The sequence below is a fragment of the Triturus cristatus genome, chromosome 11 (genome assembly GCF_964204655.1).
Source record: "Triturus cristatus chromosome 11, aTriCri1.1, whole genome shotgun sequence".
NCBI lineage: Eukaryota > Metazoa > Chordata > Amphibia > Caudata > Salamandridae > Triturus > Triturus cristatus.
This window is the reverse complement of record NC_140594.1, coordinates 184,821,736-184,839,658: the sequence shown is the minus strand read 5'-3', so window position 1 is coordinate 184,839,658 and position 17,923 is coordinate 184,821,736. Positions and strand designations below refer to the sequence as shown.

Below are 17,923 nucleotides of genomic sequence, written 5' to 3'. Positions count from 1 at the left end.
GGTGTTTTTTTTGCTGGACATATCTGGTGTCCACGGGAGATGGGAGTCTTTGTCGAAGTCAGCACAGGCCCTCCGATGTTCTTGAGGTTGCTCGCTGCAGACCCCGCCGATTTCTTGAAGCTGGTTTTTTGGAGAAGGAGACAGGCCGGTAGGGCTAGGGCCAAGTCAGTAGTCCTAGTCTCCTCCACTCTGCATGGCTCTTTGGTCCTTATTCTTCTTAGGTCGTCGTATCCGAGGAGCATGGTTCTGTGTTGCCCCTAAATAATAGATTTAGGGGCATTACAGGGGCGAGCAGGTTTGGTCCAATGGGTCCCTTCTCTGTGGTGTCTACAGCCCCTCTTATGCCACCTTCCAGGAGTAGGGGGCATATACCTCTTTCTGATTGGGAGAGTTCCCTCATCTGTAAGATTGAAGGGACTGAGATGTGTGCTTCATTTTGGCCCCCCTACCTGAGGGATGTGGTTGGCAAAGCTGGCCACACCTCCCTTCATCACTAGGTTTTCCCGCCTATTCTCCTGCCCAAAGTGGGGTACAGAACCGGTGGGAGCCTCCTGCTGTTAGCAGCAGAGGCTGGAGGTAGTTAACAAAGGTGGCAAGCTTTTGAAGTATCCCCTTTGTGGCCCCCCTGCCCAGGATGTGCTTTGTTTCAAGACCCAGAAAGCCAAGGATTCACTGCTTAGGGGTCCAGAAACCGGTCTGTGGTGGCAGGTGGTGGGTAGCCATTCAGGAACCAGACCAGGGTTGGTCGTTTATTAGGGGGCATTGCTAAGATGCCCTCCGAGTGCTTTTTACATTAAATCCAACAGTGCATCATTGTGGGTATAGTATGCTGAGACGTTTGGTACCAAACTTCTCAGTCTTCAGAAAAGCCGTCATGGAGCTATGGAGTTAGTGCTGACAAACTCCCTGTCCATGTACTCAACATGGCTTCGCTGCACTTACAATGTCTGTGAATGGCACAGACACTGTAGGGGCATACTGCTAATGCAGAAATGCCCTCACCTTTGGTATGGTGCACCCTGCCTGCAATTCTGGCAGTAGAATTCCACACTCACCCTTTAAGTGGGAGTCTGTCAAGGGACTTTACAAGAGTATATTTGTCCAATAAGAAGTAGTGTCAAAATTGTAATTTACGCAATGAGGGGACTGGCCTGAGGAAATAACTGTTCCTCACTTGGATGAGGTATAAAAAAGTGTCCAAGGAAATAGTGGGGGATTAGGCACCATAATTCTCAGATTCAATCTGTACATCTGTATGTTTCAACAGCACTTAATAGTTGGATATATCCAGTGGCTTTCCAAGAATGATGGTTGTGTTGCTATGTCACCACCAAGGGGGCTTGGGGAAGTTTGTTGAATAATCTGTCAATGAATCTCCTTTAATTAGTATTGCCTGGAAACAGATGTTCTAACTATTGGAGCATTGGCTAACTGGCATCTTACTCTGCTCATGTGTTGTAGAATGCGTGCCTTTATCGTCTGGGAAGGTTGGCCACGCATATGTGCACTGACAAATTGCATGTTGCATTAGCGGAGTTACACTTTGTATGCATAGTCAAAGTAATTTTGGTATTTTGATGTGCAAATGACTTGGTACTGGTAGTATATTTCCAAGCTGTACAGTAACCACACTTAAAATGCCCTATGACTGGTGCCAATCCCTAGATTAATGTGATGGAGCCGTTCAGAGGAGAAATCTGAGTATGTGCCTTGACCAGATGGTCACAAATATTTGACCTCTACTGAAAAGTCCCCCCCCCCCCCCCCCCCCCCCCCCAAAACATATCTCCAGAGAACACAAGAGAGAACTGTGTATAATAACCTATTTCAGTTAATTGCTCAAGGAGGGGTGGAAGAGACCTGCTTGTTTTATTTTAGAAAGATAATTTCTCTCGCATCTGGTGCATCGTATCTACATAGTAATTTGCTGCCTTGTCCTAGGTTTACTTTGTGCCATTACTGTACTGTCATTTCTCTTCCCTTTTATCATCCGAGTACAGTGAAACAAGAATATGGCATATTGTTTGCTGACATTAACTCCCTCGTCTATTATACTAAATACATTCCTATTATAGTTAAAATTTCAACCATCATTTGATGAATGTGCATTCTTTTTAGGTTCATCGTGATTTTAACGTACTGAAAGGCCTGGCATTTTCTGAGAATGTAATGTTTTTCATTTTACAGTGCACTTTCTTTAGCTTGTGTATTTTTTTTTTTCAGTTTATAAATCGGTTGCTTAGTTCGTTACCTCTTTCTGCACCATCAGATGGTCAACTTGCTCTGCCAGAAGATGTTAAAACATTACAACGACACCTATGTATTTCGCAACTAACTAGGGTGCTTGGTCTGTACCATGCTATGGATAAAGACCACAAGTTTGCTGCTGTCCGAGAACTGACTCTGCGATACCGTCATGGACTGGAATTTGGTGAGAAACTTTGAAGTTAATAAACTGAATCCTCCCTATTGGGGTGCACAGTTTTTGTCTTCTGTCATGTTTTTCTTAGCCACTTATAAAGTGACTGTGCTCCTTCCCTAGTTGACACATTTCCCTTACTTATTTAGGTGAAGCCCCTATCAAAGCATATGTTGTATGGGGGATCGTTTTGAGGGTGTTTTATGTAAAAAATTTGAATAAAGCAAGAACGAATGGTCTCCGTAGAAAGAGAGGACAGTTTGCTATCCGATCACATCCTACTGCTTAATGGGTAGCAAGTGTATGTAATGGCCAAGAAAAGAAATGTCCGAGGCATATGAGCTGTAGATCATATACTTGTGCGTAGATCGCTATTTGGTGTTGGGCTTGGATGTTTGCACTTTGTTTGTGTCTTGGAAGAAGTCTTTGTAGTCCCGAGATAGGTGATTGTGAGCAAGGGCATCAACTCCATCTCGTGTTTTTTCCGCAATCGGGTTAGGATGTGATTTGCTGTGCTCCGGGTCGGTGTCGTTCTCAAACCCTCTTCGATACTTAATCTCTCACCACTAGACGGCTTTGTCTTTAGCGCATTTCCCTTTTGACGCGCATCTTCCAAAAAATATTAAATCATGGACCTAGATCTTCGACGCGGGCCGTTGCGTCTATCAGTGCCAATCACGCCAGCAGTGAATGGTAAGAACTTTTTTTTTTAAATGCCCCAGGTATTGGGGGGGGGGGGTGGGTAAGGAAAGAAAGAACACCCCCCCCCCCCATGCATCTCCCCAGAGCACGAGGACAAGAACTGCGAAGCCTGTGCATCTATCAGATCGAAGAAAACCAACCATGCCAGTCGGGCTCAACATCACGCAATGTCCAGCGAAAGCAGCTCGCTTTAGGACATCTTAGGAGCAGATCCCAATGTCCAGCCAGAATAAAAAGCTGATGAAGGAGAGGTCTCCAAGGCAGACGACTCCGACATCGAAGAGGAGGCGGTCACACCAGCTCAGCGGTCCGTGAGTACAGAGACCCCTCTCCTAACCAGCCCCAAACAAAAGGATCCGGAACACCTTCGCCCTCCGTCGGACACCTGCTACACATTTCAGATGCCTTGGCCCGGCTATGAAACCGAAAGAAAAGCCATCCGGCTTGGGCTCGAGCCAACCCTGTCCCGGTGCCAAGTCACCTTCAGCACCGAAGCCCAAAACTAAAGAGGTGCCACACCCTTCTTTCTCGGCACCGAAAACAGCCTTGATGCCGAAGCCCTCAGTGTCGAAACAAACGAAGGACAAACCTTCTGAGCCGAAAAAGGTCTCGGAGCCACAAACTCCTATACCGAAACCTAAAGAGTCCAAGACCCCACAGAAAGCTTCAGACGCAAAACAACATTCTGACCCTAAACCTTAGGCACCGAAAAAGGACATTGTACCTAAACAGTCTGTGCCAGATTTTTCAGATCCTAAGCAAAAAAACACTACACATTGGCCCTCAAACAGGTCAAGTTGTCGCCAAGCCTCCTAAAAAGAGGAAACTGGACCCGTTGGACTCTGGAATACCCATTAAAGAGAAGGAAATGGGCACCAGTACTTCTCCACCCCTCTCTCCTCCAGCTGATCCTAATTTGTTAATTTCTCCAGCACACTCGCCACAACATACGTTTTCACCTCAATCACAAGATGATGAAGATGATTATACTGATGGGGATGGGAACGGAGATCCAGATAAGGATGATGACACTCACACCATCTCATCTCACACGATATAGATCCTTGGGATGATTACAATACAGATCCCGATCGACACAATGACCCGAACCTCTAGACCATCTACACCAGATGATGATATTGGGTTTGCGCAACTATTTAATAGGGCTGCTCAATACCACGGGGTACAATTACACTCTGATCCTTTAGAGGAAGACTGTTTATTGGAAACATGTGCACCCTCACAAAAGTCCTTGCACACCCTGCCAATGCTAAAGGGCATGCTAACACATGCACCAGAATTGTTTAAAGACCCTGTCGGAGCCAGGATCCTCAACTCCTGGTTGGACAAAAAATATAAGGCAGCTCCCAATGACACTGTGTACATCAGAGGTCAGGTCCCTTTGGATTTTCTTGTCGTGTCTAATGCACGCAAGAGTGCTAATTCATAGAGCACAGGCAATGCCCCACCCCCGATAAGGAATCAAAACTAAGACTCATCTGACAAACAAATTGCGTCACAGGCTGCAAATCATTGGCGGATTGCCAACGCCCAAGCTTTGTTAGCCAGACATGACAGAGCTCACTATGATGAGCTTGAAAAGCTTATGCAACATCTTCCTGACCAATATAAAAACAAAGCCAATGACCTTATACAGGAGGGTAAACTAATAACCAACACATCTATAAAATGTGCCCTCGATTCGGCTGACACAGCATTTCGTGCTATTAATACCAGCGTTTTACTACGCAGGCACGCTTGTCTGCTTGTCTCCGGATATCCGGATTTAAGCAAGAGGTGCAATCCACTATTCTTAATCCGCCTTTCGACCAAGAACATCTTTTTGGGCCCACAGTCGACACATCTTTAGAGAAGATGAAAAAAGATGCTGAGACTGCCAAGTCCAAGGGGGCCTTGCAATTGTCTTCCCCTAGAGGCTCTCTTCGTCGCTCCTTTTACAGGGCTGGCTCAGAACATCCCTCTACATCATATAAAAGTCCCAATCAAACTACCTCCTCTTGAGGAAATTTTCGAGGAGGATACAGGAGTAACAACAATAAGGAACGAGGCCGCGTTAACAACTCCCACGACTTCCCTACTACCAAGCAGTGACTTCCCTTCTCCCCCCCCCCCCCCCCCCCCCCTCTCCATCATTCCACTCCTGTCGGGGGGACGTCTATCACCGTTCCTACCTGTCTGGAACTCCATCTCAACAGACAAGTCGGTGAGACAAATTATCCAGCATGGTTATTGCCTGGAACTCGCCTTCACTCCCCCAAACATTCCTCCCAGACAACGTCCAATGTCCTCGGAACATCTGACTCTTCTAAAACAAGAGGTTCTCTCTCTATTGCAAAAACATGCAATAGAAACAGTCCCCTTGCCTCATCAAGGCACAGGGGTTTACTCCCTATATTTTCTCATTCCAAAAAAGGACGGCTCGCTCTGGTTCAATCAGACCACTTCCACATGGACACTTTACAACAGGTACTACCACTGCTTCAACAAGGCAACTTTCTCTCCACTCTGAATTTAAGGGATGCCTTCTTTCATATTCCCATTCAACCCGCTCACAGGAAATATCTCAGGTTCAGGTTCATGGTAGACGGTCAGCACTATCAGTTCAAAGTCCTCCAGTTCGGGGTGACCACAGCACCCAGTGTCTTCAGAAAGTTGCCTTGCAGTAGTAGCAGCTCACTTAAGAAGACAACATATTCACGTGTTCCCTTATCTGGACGACTGGCTCATAAAAGCCAAGTCATACAACAGCCGTGTGCAACACACATTCAAAACAATCCAGTTGCTTCACCAATTGGGATTCACAGTGAACCATACCAAGTCCAACCTCCAACCGTCCAGCACACAACAATATCTATGAGCTACAATAAACACTTCAAAAGCTCTAGCATACCCCAACCCAGTCAGGATATGCAACATTCAAGCACTAATATCACAATTTCAACCTCAACACTCATTACCAGCTGGAGTGTTCATGCAGTTAATTGGGATGATGGCCTCTTGCATTCTCATTCTCACAGGCCCGACAACCATGGTTCACAACCCTCTTGGAACCATCAGTAGTTCCTCATCAAAAGCTGCGCCTCTCACCCAAGCTTCTAACTCAAAACCATGGAGAGATGAGGCATCCAGATCCCAATCAACTCAACCTTGCTATCTGGCACCTGAAGTCTTAGACTTTGGCTACCTCGATCTCCCGCCAGACTGTATGAACATCATTAAAGAGGCTAGACGTCCTACCACTAGAGCATGGTACACCAGAAAGTGGAAAAAAATTGTAATTTAGTGTACAAATAACAAAATCAATCCACTAGATGCTTCTATTAAAAACATCTGTTATCTGTTGCACCTACAACAATGTAACCTAGCATATACATCCATAAGACTACATCTCGCTGCAATAGCAGCTTATCTCCAAAAAAGACAAAACTATTCTTTGTTTAAAGTACCTGCTATCAAAGCATTTATGGATGGGCTTAAAAGAATAATTCCACCCAGAGTTCCACCCTCTCCAGTATGGAATTTAAATATTGTCCTTACCAGACTCATGGGTCCTCCATTTGAACCTCTGCACAAATGCGAACTACAGTTCCTCACTTGCAAAGTAGCCTTCCTGGTTGCTATCACATCTCTTAGAAGAGTGAATGGAGCGCACTGTTTCCAGGAACCACTGCTACTTTTTAGTGGAACAGCATCAGGAAGGCCCTCCTTGGGCGACAGTTATTTCCCATTGTTCACTGCTTCATCAGGCTTCCAGCTTAGGTTGGGCCAAGGGCACATGCCTTCAGCTATTCCCAGCATTTGGCCCATGTTGCTGTTGGACTGAGCAACCGTAGCCCAATGGCAAACCCTTGGTGGTCCTTTCACAGAAAGGCTGTTGTGAGTACTACATAAATCTGACAATCATGTGTCCATCCCCCAACACCATATGAGTGAGTGGTGCCCTATACACTGTAGTGAAATGATACTGTATGCTAAATTTTTGACTGAGTGATGCTCCCTGTGACTGATGTTGCTTAAGTAGCTGCTCTAACATCTGCCAAAATGCTGTCTGTAGGAAGCTGGCTCTGTATATACTTTACCAAAGTAAGTTATAGTGTGCACAGAGTCCAGTAGATTCCCAGAGGCTTCAGTAGATAATACTAAAAGATCTATTTATGGTAGTGTGGTCGAGCAGTTAGGCTTATCAGAGGCAGTGTTAAGTATTTGTCGTACACACTCGGGCAAGAAATGATTACACGCACTCAAACACTGAATTCAAAACCAATTGTTTTGTAAAAAAAAATATTACTTTATTTTATATCTGATAGAGACTACTAGCCGCAGATTCCTTAACGTAGAATTATCCCCCGGCGTGAGACTGGATCCGGAAAAGTTTTGCCACAGCATCTCTGCCCGCCGGGGGCGGTACCACGTGACCCCGCCCTGACGTCCGCGGACGTGACGTTAGCGATGTCACAAGACCCACCCCGGCACGCTGACGTCAGTTTCCTTCTTTTCCGCATGCAATGCGGAACTGGAGTGTGCTCCTTGGCTTGTTTTCAGGCCTCTTTAGCGCCTTGAGTTGGGAAAAGTGTTGGATGCCTTCGGGCTTCAAGACGTGTGCTTCTTGTGCACGTCAAATGTCTGCGACGGACCCTCATACTATTTGTATGTGGTGTTTGGGTGAGCACCATGACTCTACAGCCTGCGAGGCTTGTCAGCATCTCAAGCCGAAATCCCTGCGGGAGCGCCGGATGAAAGTGCTGTCTGCCCGCTTGTCCAGATCGGTCTCGTCGCAGCGCCCGTCTCCTACCTCGGACGGATCCAGGGGCTGCCGTTTCCGGCTGCGGCATCGTCCTTCGCCAAGGCCCCATGGGCGTCGTTCGCCCGTCGGTAAGTCTTGCAGCTCGCCACCGAGGCCGCGTCCTCCTTCGGCAGAGGGCGCCGGTTCCTCTTGGGACGTGCGTCCTCGCCCGTCGCCACCCTATCTGCCGTTTCCCGGCGTTGGGGTGACAAGGGTCCAGATGAAAGCCTATGCTACGGCTCTGCAGGCTTCCTTGAAGCCCTCCTCCTTTTCCTGCGACGTCCGTGGATCCCTCGCCGTGCGCGGGGCCTTCTGCGGACTCGCCAACAGCTTTGCCCCTGGCTCCGACTAGTTCGGCTTCAGGTTTTGGAGGTGTGGTTCCGTCGAGATGCGGCCCTTCGGGGTTCCCCTCTTCGGCCCATGGCGTCCCGGCCTCGCCGCAAAGCCCCGCAGGGTTCCCTGCGATGTCGCAGGAGGTCGCCGGGACTCACGGCTTGTCCCCAAGTCCCCCTCGGCCCTTTGTCTCTTGACCTCTGCTGTGGGTTTCCCTAAGAGGTGTTTCCCTGTTTTTGTTTAGGGACGATTCATACCCTAGGTGCGGTATTTGTTGGCTATTGTATTGCCCTGTCTTAAGCTAGGCGGGCGTGGATACCTTCTCTGGTTCCTCGCATTTTCCTGGCGTTACAGTATACCGCTTGGTGCCCTCTCCCTCTCCCTAGCACAGCCTGCACTGCTCCAGGTTTTGTCCCACTCCGTATCAAAGGGTGGTTCTATCCTTCTTCTATAGGGTTTCTTCGCCTCTAGATCGCCGGACCAACCTTTTTCAGGCTGCCTGCAGCGTTGTCTTGATGTTCCCACCTAGTTCTCCGCTGTTTCGGCCGGGGCCTGTCTGCTGTGTGTTCCAAGGGGGCTGGTTCTCCTGGTGCTCTCCTGTGTTCTGGTTGACGACTTTCGGTCGGCACTACATGTATCTTTCTCTTCTGGCCGGTCCCGCTTCTATTCGTTGACCGGTGGTGCTCCTGGGGCGGTCCTTCTTGTCTGTCTTCGTCTTGCGCTCGACTTGTTCTTAGCCGCTGCTTCATAGTATTTGCCAGCTGTCTGCTGCGCGTGCCTGGTAGTTTTGGTCCGCTCCTGTCCCTTGCTTGTTGGAGCCTTGCGCGTCTGTCTTCTTTCTCACATGTGAGCTTCTCGACTGTGGAACCGCTCCGGCCTTGTTCCCTTGTTCGAGATGGACACCCATTCAGCTGTCCCCTTCACTGTGTGTGTTCTCCTGGGGCGGGCTCTCCCTCCGTTCCTCCCTTTTTTCCTTGCCTTTGAGGGTGGTTCTTTTCTTCCTCTGGTACTCATGGGGTGCCTTCTGTCCCTCCGGGTTTTCTGGCGGGCGCCCTTTGCTCCTTGGGTAGGCTTATGGTATCCTGGCCTTCCCTTCTCCTTGTTCTTGCTTACTTTTGCTTGGTGGGGACTGGGCCGTCCTTACTGTCCCCATGACGCATCCCCTGTTGGGGGCCTGTGTTCTTCCAGGCTGGTGAGGTTCTCTCGCAGACCCTCCTCCCCTCTGGGTATGGCTAGGGTATCTATTCTACGTTAAGGAATCGGAGGCTAGTAGTCTCTATCAGATGTACAAGTTACTTACCTTCGGTAATGATGTATCTGGTAGAGACGATTCTAGCCGAAGATTCCTTCACGGCCCGTCCTTCATCCCTGTTCTGCAAGGACCCTTCAGCTTGGTCTTCAGCACTCGCCTCCCTCCGGGGGTCGCATTTGCTTCGTTCCTTTTATTTGATCCTCTCCCTTTCTTTTTTTATCGTTTGGGGTCTCTGGCTTCTCTGCGCTCCTTTGCATTGGGGTCTCTTGGTTTTGCCTCCGCCCTTAGCTTTTACAGGGGATATGAACCTCCTTGCTGGTGTTGTCTTGGGGTGATTTGTCGTTCCTCGTCTGTTCTGGACGTGTCGCCCTTCGCTGTTCTTGATTGTGGTGGCTGGTTTTCTGTCTGCCCCGACATTTTTCACATGTTTTTTCTGTCTCAGTGGGGGATTCCGCCTTCGCCTTGGGAAGTTGCTTCTCAGAGCAGTGCTCTGCTCCTTCCTTTCCATGGCTTTTAGTAATACAGTGCTTGTCACTGTCCCTAATGGTGCTGTTCTTCACCATTCACTTCTTCCTTTTTTGTTTTACTGGTTTATCACACACTGTTCCCATACTCTTACAGTTTTGTTTGTGATGGCTCCGCGTTGTGGTGCGGAAAATTCTCCGAAGAAAACAGACGTCAGCGCGCCGGGGTGGGACTTCTGTGACCTCACCGACGTCACGTTCGCCGACGACATCAGGGCGGGGTCGTGTGGTACCGCCCCCGGCGCGCAGAGATTCTGTGGCAACATTTTTCCGGATGCAGTCTCATGCCTGGGGATAATTCTACGTTAAGGAATCTGTTGCTAGAATCGTCTCTACCAGATACATTGTTACCGAAGGTAAGTAACTTGTACTTTAGAACCAAGTGGAACTCAGTTGCAGGTAACGAACAGTTTCAAGAATAGTAATGATACTTTGCACTAAGAATTGTTTTGCAAGGCAGTAAAAATGCTTTACAGTGAGAGGAATACTTTTGTATTGTCAATCAGAAACAGTAGAACATAGCAGTTGTGAAAGATGCAGGTAAATGCAATAGGAAAAAAGGCAATGCAATCCTATGGGAGTAAAACCGTTATATGCATTAATAGTTAAGTGTGCAATTACTCTTCAAGGTTGGTATTGCACCACCAGCATAACTGGGGTGGTTGGTTGCAGAGTTCACTGTGCCCAATGTTAGTGAATGGAGACTGGGGGCACCGAACAAGGTGCCTCTTACAGGTAGGTACCTGAGATTTCAGGGCACAGCCCAAGGGGTTAAGGTGAGCACAGAGAGGGGCACAAGGCAGCACCAAAGTTACACCAACAGCAGCATAGGGGTGGTCAGGTGCAGGGTGCAAAATCAGCTTCAGGCTCCCAATGCTTTCCAATGGGGGATCTCGGTTGCACAAAGTGGCTGCAGGCTCCGTCCAGGAGGCTAGATGAAGGTGACCACCGGCTGGGCAGTTAAGTTGGAGGGTTGCTGGACTCCTGGGCACAGTCAGCTGGGCTCCCGAAGGTCGGGGTGCTGCGGATGCATGGGTGCCTTTTGTTGTCTGGATTTCTTCACCGCAGCTGGTCGTGGGACACTTTGTGTAGAGGCTGCAGGCGACTTCGTGGAGTGCAGGAGAGGCTAGCCACCGATGGAGTCAAAGTCTGGATCGCTGGGGAGACCTCACTAGACCGCTAAGCCCCTCGTACTCTGGCCATTGGCATCGGGGGCAGGGGTTACAGACCTGCCTGGATCCGGAATCTTTGAAGATGGTGTTTTTCTGGACTTTGTCGCTGTCCTTGGAAGATCTGGTCTTGGTTGAAGAGGGGCAGTGTTCTTCAGGTTCTTGGAGGTCTCTGGCCACAGGACAGGCATTGTCTTCTTCGCAGGGTCTTTGAGCAGCAAGATGGAGGATTTCCTAAGGAAGGTTCACCTTGTTCCAGCGCACCTTAAGGGTGGTCCTGGCAGAGAGGGGTCACACCTCTCCAGAGTAACTTTCCCATTGACCTTGCCGCCAAAAGTGGGGCTTGATCGAGTGGGTGGACTCACCTCCCTGATTGCTGTTGCAGCTTGGGGTGGGTGCCAAGCGCCTCCACCCCAATCACCCTTTGTCACTGATCCACCAAAGCACAAGGGCTCCCACCTCAGGGGGGCAGAAATGTGTGTGTGTGGCACACTGGTGCAGACCAGTCAGCTGGGCACGAGGTAGTTGATCTTTTTTTAGGGGTCATCTTTAATGTACCCTCTGAATACAACTTGTAATGCATCCAACACTGGCATCAGTGTGGCTTTAATATGCTGAGGAGTTTGATACTGAACTCCTTAGCATTCAGTAAAGCCATCATGGAGCTGTGGAGTTCATAATGACAAACTCTCAGCCCATGTACTCAATAAGGCTCATCTGCACTTACAATGTCTGTGAATGGCACATACACTATAGGGGCACATTGCTCATGCAGCTGTGGCCTCACCTGTGGGATAGTGCATCCTGCCTTAGGGCTGTGAGACCTGCTAGAGGGGTGACTTACCTATGCCACAGGCCGTGGTTGGTGGGCATGGCACACAGGGATGTGTGACATGTCGACTCTTAGGTTGTGTCTGCACCAAAACACACAACCTGTAATGGCAGTGTGTATGGTGCTGGATCTCTGAGGGTGGCACAACACATGCTGCAGGCCTTAGACTCTCCCTGGTCACAAGGCCCTTGGTACCATTGGTACGTTTTACAAGGGACTTAAATGTGAGCCAGAGGTGTGCCACTTGTGGAAACAAAACTACAGATTTGGGAAAGAACATAGGGGCTGGGAACCTGATTGGCAGGGATCCAGTGCACACTCAAAGTGCATCAGATATCAGACAAATAGTGGGGGGTAACCATGCAAAAAGGACTCTTTCCTATACTGCCTGCAACCTCTATCCTCCCCCACACTGCACACCTTTCATTTTCACCACATACATATGCACCAGGGAACCTCTCGTCTATAACCCTGCTTATGTGACCCATAAACAGCTTCTTTCAACTACACATCAGCGCAGTATATGAACGGCCTACAAACTTATAAGACCAAACACTCTGTTAACTTTTGATCCAAAGCTAAACAAACTGCCTTCATCCTACTCACCCCACATAAATCCCTTCCCCCAAACCCCTCATACATTGGCATCAGTCTGGACCTACCTTTTCTCACACCTTCCACGATTACTACAGTTTTACCATGTAAAATCCCTTTAAGAACCACCTCAAACTATCAAAACCTAGTTAATGCCCTCATTGGCTCGAGTCACTGCAATCAATCAGAGGCAAATATGCAGCACTGTGTGAAGGTGAAGGAAATCCTCTACCAAGGAGTATGTGAAGAAGTCCTCAGCCTATCTGCCCACAGCAATTGACTTGGCTTATTTAGTATACTGTGTTGACCTTCACAACTCCTTTTATCTTCCTTCTCAAGTTATCTGTGCTCTTCTCTCCTTGCATGAACATTTCACGGTTCTCTGCAAATGTCTTCTTATGCTACCTAGCTAAACTCTTCACCGTTCTAAACTCAGATACCCTCCTCCGCTCTGCTTCCCTGCCTCTTTCCACTACCGATGCTACTAAACTCAAGACAAACCTATGCCTGACTCTTCCCCAAAACAATGAAAGCACTATCTCTTTCTTCAGGTTCAGTACTGGCCAGCGTTTTCAGGTTTTTATTTTTTCAAACATATCTTTATTGGCATTTTATAATATACATTGCAATAATATGGTTTTTGAACTTTACAAGGATACAGTCAACTATGTTTGACGGTATTAAAAGCAAAGGAAGCGACCCCACATTCACCACTGACAGATATGTAAGGGAGGAATGTTACTTTTCCCCAAACCTTGAGTTACCAGTATTTGATGTCTAAGCAAATCTCCAGTACGAACAGTGTCTATTTAATCCCTCAAATCACTATTCACGTCTGCCTGTTTATTTTACCTACTCAGATGCCGTGTCTATTATCTATACCACTTGTCAATATTGTTCACCAGAGAGAACCTCTGGTGTACCGGGATCCTGGGCAAGGCCATCCACCATTTATTAGTGCTCCGTAAGACCATGTAATGGGAACTGTTTTAGCGACCATTCTAAAATAATCATTTAAAAACTATAACAAACCCAATTGCCTTTATGGAAGTCTTCATCACACTATAGTGAGAGCCTTGTGCAGGGGTGCTCTTTAGAACCGTCTGCCACCCTAGGAAGAGAGGGCAAGCCATGGTGGGGGGCTGGAGTGTAAATAAGGCATTATACCACATTATGGTTTACCACCCATGTCTTTGGTATGGGCTCTAGAATAGGAGTAAATGTGTGGGGCCAGCCATGCAGGACCAGGTGCGGGCTCTGGAGACTGTAATGCAGAATATCCACTAGTTTGCAGAACCTGTCCTTGCTGAGTGCTGCAAAGGACTACCCCTCTTCCCCCAACTCCACCCCCGTAATCATCAGAGGTACTCTGTGTCCTCAGTTGGTCTTTCACAGTTCCCAAGTATCTCTGACCACAACTCTGCAGTGGGGTGCCCACGCACTCCCCTGGTACTCTCTCGAATGAGGGCTTTCTCCTCTGCCCTAGCCCAGATTGTAACATCTAGTACCCATGCCTCCATCCATGGGCCCATTTCCAATTTCCATACGGGCGCTATGCGTCTTTTCGCCAGGGCTAAATACAAAAATCTGGAGCCCACTTTCTTCGTCTTAGGCCTCTGGAATAATCCCAGCAGACATACGTCCAACGAACAAGCAAGTGGACGACTCAATATACGGGTCAGCCTATTCATTACTTCTCCACAAAATGGGTGCAGTTTGGGGCAGCTCCAAGTCATGTGCTCAACTTCTACTCTCCCACACGCCAGCTTTGATCAACCAACCACGCCCTTGCCGCCGTCCCCCGCATCCGAAGAGCCACCACAGGAGGAAGATCCTTCTCCTACCTCGCCGCCAAGACGTGGAACTCCCTCCCGACCCACCTCCGCTTGACCCAAGACCACCTCGCCTTCAGGAAGCAGCTCAAGACCTGGCTGTTCGAGCAGTAGCGCCCCCCCCCCCTCCCCAAGCGCCTTGAGACCCTCCGGGTGAGTAGCGCGCTATATAAATGCTGTGATTGATTGATTGCTCAAATTCCGCATCCAGAACTGCACATCTAGGACATGGCCATAGTCCTCCGCATATATGGCCTGAAGTCGATGAGGTTTTAAAAAAGTAATGTGCAAATAATTGAATTGGGTACATTTCAGCCGCGTTGCCAGAACACACTGCACTTGCGGTCTGGCAATTCACGCCTGAACAAAGCTCCCCACAGAGCCCTTAGGGCCACAAGGGGCTGTCTGGTTATTTCCTACAATGCTCTATAGAACCATTTCACTAAGTGCCATGCATCACCCATGGTCAACAAAAGTAGACAAAAGATTCCTCCCTACTACAGGTCTCTGAACGATCTTATTAGTGCTTCATTAGTCAAGAATTGGCATGGGGGCAACTTATAATGTGCCAGTAAATTTTCCAACGGGATCAACGTTCCCAACTGAAAAGAGTCTCCCACTGTAAGCAGCCCAAGATCCGTCCATCCGTCAGCTGCTGGACTCTAAAGAACTTAGTCGGGTCTCTATGTGGGAACCCCACTAATGGTAACGCTCGGGCATATAGCAGGCTCCCAACTATTAGACTCAAACATAGTTTCCATCACTCCAGTGCCACAGACAGCAGGACTCCTGGCCGTGGGAACTCCACCTTCTAGGCCATGAGCTTTGCCAATAATGCCTCCTGAGGAGCAAGTCTTCCCATCTGGCCCATCTCCTCCCGGCTAGCAGCAGCCAGCCATTGTGCCACCCACTGTAACTGGGCCGATTAAATCTTACATTTAAAAATCTGAGACTCCCAAGCCACCGTCCTCGGGGGATGTCTGAGTCTCTAGTGACACACTGTCAGCCACCACCCCATACCAGTATGTAACTGTTTGAACCAGGACCCAGGGATTTTAACCGGGAGGTTAGTGAAGCAAAACAAAAGTCCTGGTAACACGACCATTTTGGATAAAGAAATTTGCACCATAATGGATAATTTTAGAGATGGCCAGAAAGAGATGAAGGACTTAAGAGATTGAAGGGCGCCCCCCAAGTTCCCCTCCCGCAAAACGTCCAAGGAGTGGAACAATTGTATTCCTAGGCACTTAAACGTGGTTGTGGACCAGCTCAGACTATGCAGCATGTGGTCCGGCCTCTGGCTGCCAACCACCACAGAGAACAAGCAGGTCCTAGCCATATTTACTTGGAGACCCAAGTCCAGTGCAAATTCCTCCAATAGGTCCATCACGTGTTATGCCCCAGCCGAGCTGTTCCCTAAAAGTAGTAGGGCATCTTGCATATAACGATATATGTTCTGTACCATCCACCCCCGCACCATATCCTGTGCCCTCCCGCTGAAACAGTTCAGCCAATGGATCCATGGTGGGAGCGAAAAAAAAGAGGTGACCAACTGCATCCTTGTCTCGTGCCTCTATGAACAGTATACCTTGCAGAGATGCTGTAGACCCTCTTAACCCCTGCGGTGGGAGGCAAGCTCAATATTCGGATTCATTTCACCCACTGTTCCCCTACCTTCATCCGAAGAATTACTTTGCAAAAATAATCCCATTGAACCGGGGAGAAGACTTTTTCTAGGTCAATCGACATGATAGAAGTGTGTGGGTGGGCCAGCACATCTGGGTGATATAGGATGCGATATAATCTGCTGAGGTTCAGGGATGTGCTCCTTTCTTGAATAAATCTATTCTGGTCACTGTGTCGGCTTATAAGGTAGCAACTGGAGTGCCAGGACTTTACTGAGGATCTTAAAATCTACATTTAGCATGGATAAGGGGTGGAATGCAGAAACAGGGACATTCTATTCTTTGGTCTTAGGGAGGATAATTACTATAGTTTCTCTGGTAGATTCAGGTAGGGAACCCTTATGCAATGACTCTGGGTACAGGGCTTCCAGCCAGGAGGCTAACGATCTAACAAAGGTAGCATAAAATTCTGCTGGGAGGCCGTCTGACTCTGGGGTCTCCCTGTTAGCCGTATCTTTGATGGCGGTTCTAATTTCCTGGTTTGATATTGGACCCAGTTCTTCTCGAGCTACCGGGACCAGCTCCTGCAAGCACATCCTGTCTAGAACGCTTACCAAGCCATCCAGGTCCATTGGTTCCGATCGCCCATATAAGGATTCATAATATTCCCAGAATTATGTATTTATCTCACTAGGAGCTTAGAGTGGTGTGGCGTCTCCTGAATGGACCTGGGTGATAGGTGACCCCTGGGACACGGGTCTAATATACCATGCTAGTAACCTACCAGGTCTACTCTTTTCATCATGTGGCCTTGCTGTGTAATCTTTGTAATCCTAACCGCGTAGGGGCTCCAGTATGTATTTTAAAGTTCCCTTGCCTCCCTAAATTGGGTCCGCAAATAATCATCCGGCCCAACATCATTGTCTAACTCATGCAGCCTGGCATCCATATGGGGTAGTGTTATTGAGCTACTTTTGCACTCCCACTGACTGACAGATAAAATATCCTCTCACCACCACCTTAAACTCCTCTCACTGAACCGACGCCAAAGAGGCAGAGCCCTGATGGTGACCAAAATAATCTGTGATGATGGATTAGTTTCCCTAAAGCATGCATCTTCTGGAGATTGGGGATGGAGTCCATGTGGGAATCTCTGGGTGGTACCCCGCTTGGCCTAAACTTCAAGATAAGCGGACTGTGGTCAGACACCGTATGTCTCAAATATTTAGTGTGCGTTACCCAGTGGCTAACTCTGGTGGAACACATGAGCATATCCAACATAGTATGTTAGTAGTATATATGAGAGTGATAAGAGTAGTCCTGTTCCAACCCGTGATGTACTCTCCAAATGTTGGCCAACTCCCAGTGTTCCATCCATTTCCTGAAGCCCTCTGATGTTCTATGCGCAGGTGCTCCTGGCTTGGGAGGGTGGAGCGGTCCTGCACAACATCAGCTACGCATTTGAAGTCTTCTCCCACTAGATCAGTGACTGCCATTGGAGCCAGCTCGGTTGACTATTCTTGTACAAATACTATCTGATCCTGGCTAGGGGAGCATCTATTTCCCAATGTGATATCTTGACCGAGCAATCTACCCTTTAACAGTACATAGTGACCCTCTTTGTTGGTCACAGAATGCTTTCCTTCAAAAGGAGTACCTGCCTTAATCAGTGCACCTCGGGCAAATGCAGAGTATGTGGTTGCAAAAATCTATCCCCGCCATCTAAGCCTCGGGCGTTTACTTCACTGCGGGTGAGGTGTGTTTCTTGCAGCATGGCTATCTTCAAATACTATGAATGGTCTAGCTCTTAAAAGCGGAGCCCATCCCCCTAATATTC

General features: G+C 48.4%; 1 protein-coding gene across 1 annotated transcript in view; it reads left to right on the top strand.

Moving 5' to 3' along the window:
* The window catches only part of NAA25 (N-alpha-acetyltransferase 25, NatB auxiliary subunit), a 792,299-nt gene that overhangs the window by 327,549 nt on the left and 446,827 nt on the right, over positions 1–17,923 (top strand). The window contains exon 12 of the mRNA XM_085636118.1: positions 2,224–2,431. Within this exon, the coding sequence (XP_085492244.1) occupies positions 2,224–2,431 (208 nt within the window). The remainder of the gene's footprint in view (positions 1–2,223; positions 2,432–17,923) is intronic.